Here is an 8029-nt window from a genome sequence, read left to right as displayed (position 1 = left end):
TTGACTACAATGAAACATTCAGTCCGGTTATCAAACCTACCACTATTCGAGCTGTTCTAAGCATTACCATCTCTCAAGGTTAGTCCATCAAGCAATTAGATATTCATAATGCTTTTCTGCATGGCAACCTGACAGAGGAAATCTATATGTCACAACCTCCAGGATTTGAAAATCGTGACCATCCAGATTATGTCTGTCATCTTCACAAATCTCTATACGGGTTAAAACAAGCACCTCATGCCTGGTTTCACCGTCTCTCCCAGTTTCTTCTCAGACTAGGGTTTGTTGCCAGCAAGACTGATCCTTCATTATTTATTTTGAGGATGAACTCTCATGTCCTCTATGTGCTCATCTATGTTGATGATATTTTAGTAACTAGCAATTACTCCAGTCAGATCTCTCTACTTCTTTGTCAGCTCGCTACAGAATTCTCCATTAAGGATCTTGGTGATCTTCATTTTTTCTTAGGAATTGAGACTGTTCAAAACTCTACCGGATTATTATTATCTCAAACCTGCTATATTAGAGATCTTCTTTCAAAAGCAAGAATGGTTGATTGTAAACCTGTTCAGACCCCAATGGCCATGATACAGGGTTCTGATTCGGGGGTGCTCCTTATCCAGACCCTACACGCTCCATTGTTGGAGCTCTTCAGTATGTTACATTGACACGCCCTGACATTTTCTTTGCAGTAAATAAAGTTTGTCAGTTTATGCAGTCTCCTAGTTTTGATCACTGGGTTATGGTTAAGCGCATCTTATGATACCTTCAAGCTACAGTTGATCATGGGTTACAAATTCAGAGATCAACCTCTCGCTTTCTTCAAGCCTTCTCTAATGCAGATTGGGCAGGTAGTGGGACTGATAGGCATTCCACTGGGGGCTATGCAATTTTTCTTGGCCCCAATCTTATTTCATGGACATCTCGTAAACAGAAGATAGTTGCTCAACCATCCACAGAATCTGAATACAAGACCTTAGCAGATGCATCAGCTGAACTAATCTGGCTTGAGTCATTGTTTCAAAAACTTGGCTATCTCTTACATGGCCCCCCCATTCTATGGTGTGACAATATTGGGGCCATTTATCTCTCAGCTAATCTTGTTTTCTATGCTCGCACGAAGCATGTCGAAATTGATTTTCATTTCGTTCGTGAGCATGTTGCATGACATCAACTATCTGTTCAGTTCATCTCCACCCAAGATCAGCTTGCCGATATTCTCACCAAGCCCTTGGGTACCTCACGTTTTGGGTTCCTAAGAGACAAGTTGAAGATTTGTGGTCCTGACTCTTCATCTTGAGGGGTGTGTCAGCATATATTTATTCCACCTCATCGCTCTACTTTTGGCATATACTCTTATTTGTTTTCTCTCTATGTTTAGCAAGTCAACATATATTCATATTTAGCCTGCATATCCATTTTTGGTTTCTCCTTATTTAGCAATTCTATTTTTGATTTTTTGGCCTTATTGAGTATGTAATCAAGATTTTTTTTTTCTTGTAATTGTTGTAATAGCTAGTCTTATAATCTATAAATATTCTTATTGGAGATCAATAAAATTAAGTTATGAAAATCAAAAATTATTCTCAATAAAAAAATTACCATTGATAGAAAGCCTCTTGGACTTTTCAAGCTCTCTGAAACCCAGGGCAATGAAAGAATGAAATCAAATGCCTTGCCTGATTTTAAAGGTTTTCTGTGAAATGTGTTTTGTATAACATGCATCAAGCTCGGACGCCAGAAAAGACTGGGTCCTTCCAAGTTGCAAGATTCAAACACAGCCAACCCAGACAACATACCAGTTGGACTAGTCACACCTGTCGTCTTCAAATGTGAACGGAGTTTTCTGCAGCGCGACTGCTGCAGCAGTCTCCAAGTCATCCATCTCGAAGATGGGTGGCTCTCCATCTCTGCGATACATGACAGACCGACCATTATCCTCTTCAAATGACTAAATTTCCAACCAACAATTTGTTGACGATGTTGTGAATCCCATGTCTTTCTACCACTTGAAAAAAATCTAGCTTGGCAAACAATGGCTTCCTGCAACTCTAGATCTCTCCACATCCTATCTCTCCTCATTCTGTTGTTATCTGTCTCGATCCCCCTTGCAAGCCCACTGTCTTTCAACTTCACTGGCGATGAATTGAAGAACTTAATCTTCTCTAACGACGCCTACTCTGACGGCAGGAGCATCCACCTGACCCAGAACCAGGCGAATACTTCCCTTAATGGTAGCTTTGGAAGCGCCACATATTCTAAAGCGGTGCCTCTCTGGGACGAAGCTTCGGGAATGCGTGCCAGTTTCACCACAAATTTCATACTCTCTATCAACGATTTAGGAAACCTGCAAAATTCCGGTGGGCTTGCCTTCTTCCTCTCCACCTTCCCTTTTGTCCAAGACGCATCGATGTCAGGTGGCGGAATGTTTGGACTATTTAAAAGAAATGGCAGCGAAGCAGATAATAAGGTCGTGGCTGTCGAATTTGGTACCTTCTGGGACGCGGAATACGCGGATGCAAGGTTCAACCATATGGGCATCGCTATTTGCTCGATCGTTTCCAACTTCTCGACAGACTTGTATCCTAAAACCACAGGGACTGAACAATTCATTGCATCCGTTAGTTATAATGCTATTACTCAAAATTTGAGCGTCTTCCTTGGTGATGTTTCAATATCAGAGAGAAAATGGAGCCTGTTTTATGTTGTGGACTTGAGGAAATACCTGCCTGAGAATGTATCTATTGGTTTCTCAGCTTCCACCGGTAACCTTAGCGAGACGTATACCATCCATTCCTGGGATTTCAATTCCTCCAATTTATTTTCTCGACATCTTGCTCCCAGTCCTGCACCTAGTCCGAGTATTGGAAATTTTGAAGCCAAGCAAAAAGGTAAGATGAGATTGGTTGTGAAGCTGGCTATTGGTATTGGGATCTTTGTGTGTGTGTTGGTTTTAGTGTTGTTTGTAGCATGGCATAAGAGGGCTAGTGGAGGGATGGAAGAAGAAGAGGAGATGGCTCTTGAATTGTCCATCAATAATGCATTCAAGAGAGGTGGCGGCCCTAAGAAATTTTCTTATGGTGCACTTGCGATTGCAACTAGAAATTTTGCTAAGGAGGCAAAGCTTGGGGAAGGAGGTTTTGGGGAGGTTTACAAGGGAGTGTTGCATGATACGAAGCAAGAAGTGGCAATCAAAAGGATTTCTAGAAACTCTAGGCAAGGGAAGAAGGAGTACATCTCGGAAGTCACGATTATAAGCCGGCTGAGGCATCGCAATCTTGTCCAACTCATTGGCTATTGCCACGAAAGAGGTGATTTGTTACTTGTCTATGAGTACATGCCTAACAAAAGCCTTGATTACCATCTATACAGCGAGGAGAGATTGCTGACATGGCCGCAGAGGTACGAGATCGCATTCGGCTTGGCCTCGGCACTACTCTATCTTCACGAAGAGTGGGAGCAGTGCGTGGTCCATAGAGATGTCAAGCCAAGCAACGTGATGCTGGATTCAGGGTTCCAAGCTAAGCTTGGTGATTTTGGGCTCGCAAGGCTTGTGGATCATGACGCTAACATGCACACAACAGATGCGGCTGGGACCAGGGGATACATCGCACCTGAATATGCCACTACAGGTAAGTAATATTATAATTCTAGCTGCATTTTGAATGCTCTTTGAATGAATGGTTTTCTGATGAAAATTATAGAAAGAGATGTTTTATTTGTGCTCAGAGAGTTGAATTGCTGATTGTGGCTGGTCCTAGACATAAGAAAATGGCTCTTTGAGCCCATGGCAGCCTTGTGGTCTAGGCCTAGCTGCCATGTGTAACGGTCCATTATAAGATAGACCACTCACTGCAATTCCAATTTTATCAATAGCCAGGCCTGATTTTAGCGTGCAAAGAACCCAATAGTCTAATTTGCAGAGTATTTTATCATTAATTTTTTTCCCTATTGTATTTGAAGAAAACAAAAACACCTCTGTTTGCATGATAGGAAGTTAAATTCAGCTGAAATCTTTTGCTCTAACCCATGTTCATCAGGCATAAATGATTTCCTACCCACAAATTTGTGCCCAGAAACATTAGGTTAAATTTTCCTCGGTCAAGCTTGTATAACCCAACAATCAATTGGTCCAGCCTATACAAAAGGCTATGGATTGCTCAAATCAAATATCCACCCTGGAGGCTTACTCCATCACCCACTGTACCCAAGAGTAAACCAAAGCTAGCTTGGCTCAATATGAACACAAACATGACAATGTCAAGCCTGGGTCATGGTTGACTTGTTTAGAGGGGTCTACATTGTTTCAATTAACTTGAAATTAACGATGATAAATATAAATTAGTTATTTGCTAATTGGAATGCATCGCACTTTTTTACAGGGAAAGCTAGCAAAGAATCAGATGTATACAGCTTTGGAGTTGTTATACTAGAAATTGCATGTGGTAGAAAATCAATTGATTTAAAAGAGGAGGAAGACAGGGTGAATTTGGTAGAGTGGGTTTGGGAGCTTTATGGCAAGAATATGTGTTTAACAGCAGTGGATAAAAGATTAAAGATGGAATTCGATGAGAGACAAATGGTGCGCTTCATGATTGTAGGGTTATGGTGTATTCATCCAGATTATAATTTGAGACCGTCAATAAGACAAGCAATTAATGTTCTCAAATTTGATGGTCCACTACCTGATCTACCATCAAAGATGCCTGTAGCAATGTATTTATCTCCCATGGATACTCCTAACTTAATCCTAGCATCATCATCATCTAGCAGGGTTTCAATTAACTCTAAAGTTCCAACTCAAACATGAGCAGGAGTTATTTTGAGTAAGAAATTGCAATAAGTTTTAAAGATTGAGCTTTCTTTGTATAAGGTTTGATATGTTATCTATTGAACTTGCAATTTAGTCTTATATGTTTATCATGTTACATGCAAACAAAATTGCTTCTCAATTGTATCACTTGCCTGTCCCAATGACTGTCTATGGCTATCCACTGGTAAAGCAATCATTATTCTTAACAATCAATTTTCCTAATTTTCTGATGCCTTCTTACCCAACTTGCTGCTTAAGATGCTTGTAGCTAGCATTATCTTTTGTCATCTTTAACACTGTTGGTAGTGCTTCATGCGATAAGCGCTCCAAGCTCTATAATGTTAAATTAATCAATCATGTTAATGAACTAACTTAGTTGTGGATATTGGCATTCTATCATGCACTTTATGTCATGTTATTTATGATAAAATTAGTTATGCATTGGATGCTTCTTTTCTCTAAAAATACACTATACATATATTTCTATAATATATTCTATTATTGATAATTGATTGGTTAAATCTTTTGCCCAACATGTAGTTTCTAGAGGTATATTACACGCTAAATTTTAAAACTTTAAAGCTCAAGAATCAATAAAAGACCATCCAAATTTAGATTTTTACATAATAATTCATCATTTGTGCTATTCAAAATACTTAAAAATAAAAAAATAAAAAATAAAACATGTTTCGATGATTTTCTGTTCATACATAAAATGGTTTTAAAATGTTTAATAAGAAAAAAAGGACTGAAAATGCATGATATATTAATTAGGCTAGTTTGCCAAAATACAAGATAGCGCATATGAATTAAAAATCTATACCATGATCGAAATTATTTAATAATTAATTGTTGCAATTTGATTACATGATCCATATCATTATCATAATTTTATGCAGTTGAAAATATCTACAAAATAAAAATCTTATATTTTGGTAGTTAAGTAAAGATTTTCATATGCATATATTATTCCATTCTCTTAATGAAAGTAATTAGATGGTCACTTAATTCTTACTTCAATAAGGAAAAGATGCATGGGTCATAATCAAGGGTGTGGATTATCTAGTCCAATCCACTTAGCACCTTCTTAATGCATATTTTGGAGAAAACTAATATAATTTTGATTTCTAAGCATTTATAGCGGTGTAAATCAAGATGAATTATACTGATATCTAATTTGTATGATTTGTTATTGATTCTGGATTATCCAAGTGTGGATGATTTCGCTCACTAAATGACATTTGATTCGATTTAGACTTCTATTCTTCTAAGTTCTGCGATTTTGAAATCTTCTGCACCTAAAATGCACCACTTCATAATTATAAAACTCTCGGGCCAACTTGAAGGTCAGAAAATGGTATAACAAGGTCTTAGCTAAGATGGCATATCACTTGACATTGTAACAAGCAAGTTGGCCATTTTGTTGATGCATCGAAATGCAGTGCTAGGAAAATTATGCATAAAGCCACTCAGAAAGCTGCATCTATTATTTGTCCTTTTAACCTCAATTCAGTTATAGTGCTAGAGAATTAGATTGACCAGACTTTCTAATTTGAGAATGTTGTAGAGTGCAGTCGAGTAGGATGTAACAACACTAGTTAGCTATAAATCGTACAAACAGCCATTAGTGCTGATGATCACCTATAATTTAACAAAAGCCTCCTCGCTCATCTTGGAATATTGGGATCATGTTTTGAAGGCTTCCTCCTATGCAAGCTAGCGGTTAAAAGCTAATGTGGACTGGCGAGTCATGATGAGATTTGCTAAGCTGTATGCTATCATATCTTTTTTCAATTTTTCTTTAATGACCATACCTCAGCTAATACCCTATATAAGCATTGATTCCCTTGCCTTTCAATTCGATCAGCCACCAATGTAAGTACCTTAAAGAGCATGGCTCTGCAACTCTGCATCTCCCCTTCCGTTTGTCCATCTCTTCGTGCCCCTCTTTCACTTCTTTCGCATAGTAATCCCCCTGCAAGCCTGCTCTCTATCAACTTTTCCAGTTTAATGGGAACACCCAAGGCATTATCTGCCAATTGGTGGTGCCTTACCAAGAACTAGATCAACTGCTCCACTTAGATCTGATCACAGGCCAGGAGGCCCGGTTATCCCAACCCAAAATTTAGTGGGCTTGGGCAACAATGTTGACCCAATCTAAAAAAGGCAGGTCAGGGCTGCAAAGATTAAAAATAGCCCAGCCAAGATAATATAGTATGCGCGCGCATGTGTGTGTGTGTATATATATTATATATAGAGGTAGACTAGGCTCCGATCGATCGGATTTCAGCTCCCATCCGATTAGATCCCTCTTCGTTGGATCGACGCGCATCTCAGAGCTTTTTTTTTATAAGCTAATGAAGGAGTCCGGAGGACGTTAGCTGAGCTGGTGTGTTTAAAAAAAAAGTAGCATTTAATAAGATGTGATGTGATGTAAGGCCAATACGACCATCATAGTCTCCTCCACCGCCGACTTCTGGTAACCCCCCCACCTGTCTCCTCTCTTCTTCTCTCTCCCCCCCACCCACAGCCACCGTCTTCCAATAACCCACCCCCCACCCACACCTCCTCTCTTCTTTTCTTTCTTCCCTCACCCAGGGCTGTGGTCTTTCGGTAACTCCCCCACCTGCACCTCCTCTCTTCTTCTCTCTCTCATAGTCATGGTCTCATCTCCTCTCGAGTCGAGTTTCTCACCCCACAGAGTGGTCTAACCTCGGGATCTATCGACTCACCGTCGAAATGAAGGAGATGTGCGGTTCAAAAATTGAGTGATCCTAGGTCCACTCATGATAAACAATAAAAGAGGATAAACATTAAATCTTGTAAAAATAAACACAAACTATTGAAAAATAAACACAAATTCTAAATAATAAATAAAAAATATGAATAATAAACATAAACTCTGTGCAGATAAATAAAAATTATGAATAATAAAATAAACTTTATGCTGATAAATAAAAATTTTCAGGATAAACACAAACTCAAGGTTCAAAAGTTAAGTAATCCTAAGGTCCATTCACGATAAACAATAACAAGAGAGGAAGAGAGGGAGGATAAACATTAAATCTTGCAAAAATAAATATAAACTATCGAAGAATAAATATAAACTTCAAATAATAAATAGAAACTGTGAATAATAAATACAAACTCTGTACAGATAAATAAAAATTATGAATAATAAATATAAACTCATTGCTGATAAATAAAAATTTTTCA

At 38.5% G+C, this 8029-nt stretch overlaps 1 protein-coding gene across 1 annotated transcript; it reads left to right on the top strand.

The window, feature by feature from the left end:
- Positions 1-1794: 1794 nt before the first annotated feature.
- Positions 1795-4912, top strand: LOC105032665 (L-type lectin-domain containing receptor kinase IX.1). The gene is made up of 2 exons (XM_010907172.4): positions 1795-3632; positions 4383-4912. The coding sequence occupies exons 1-2, from the start codon at positions 2036-2038 to the stop codon at positions 4808-4810; spliced, it is 2025 nt and encodes a 674-aa protein (XP_010905474.1). The 5' UTR covers positions 1795-2035; the 3' UTR covers positions 4811-4912.
- The last annotated feature ends 3117 nt before the right edge of the window (positions 4913-8029 follow it).

Source organism: Elaeis guineensis, chromosome 1 (assembly GCF_000442705.2).
Source record: "Elaeis guineensis isolate ETL-2024a chromosome 1, EG11, whole genome shotgun sequence".
Classification (NCBI taxonomy): domain Eukaryota; kingdom Viridiplantae; phylum Streptophyta; class Magnoliopsida; order Arecales; family Arecaceae; genus Elaeis; species Elaeis guineensis.
The sequence above is the reverse complement of the archived record's forward strand: the minus strand, read 5'-3'. Positions and strand labels throughout refer to the sequence as shown.

Excerpts from the sequence above, each read along its gene's own strand:
- LOC105032665 (XM_010907172.4), top strand. The coding sequence starts at position 2,036 with ATGGCTTCCTGCAACTCTAGATCTCTCCACATCCTATCTCTCCTCATT. Across the intron at positions 3,633-4,382 it reads ACCTGAATATGCCACTACAG|GGAAAGCTAGCAAAGAATCA; the intron begins GTAAGTAATATT and ends ACTTTTTTACAG.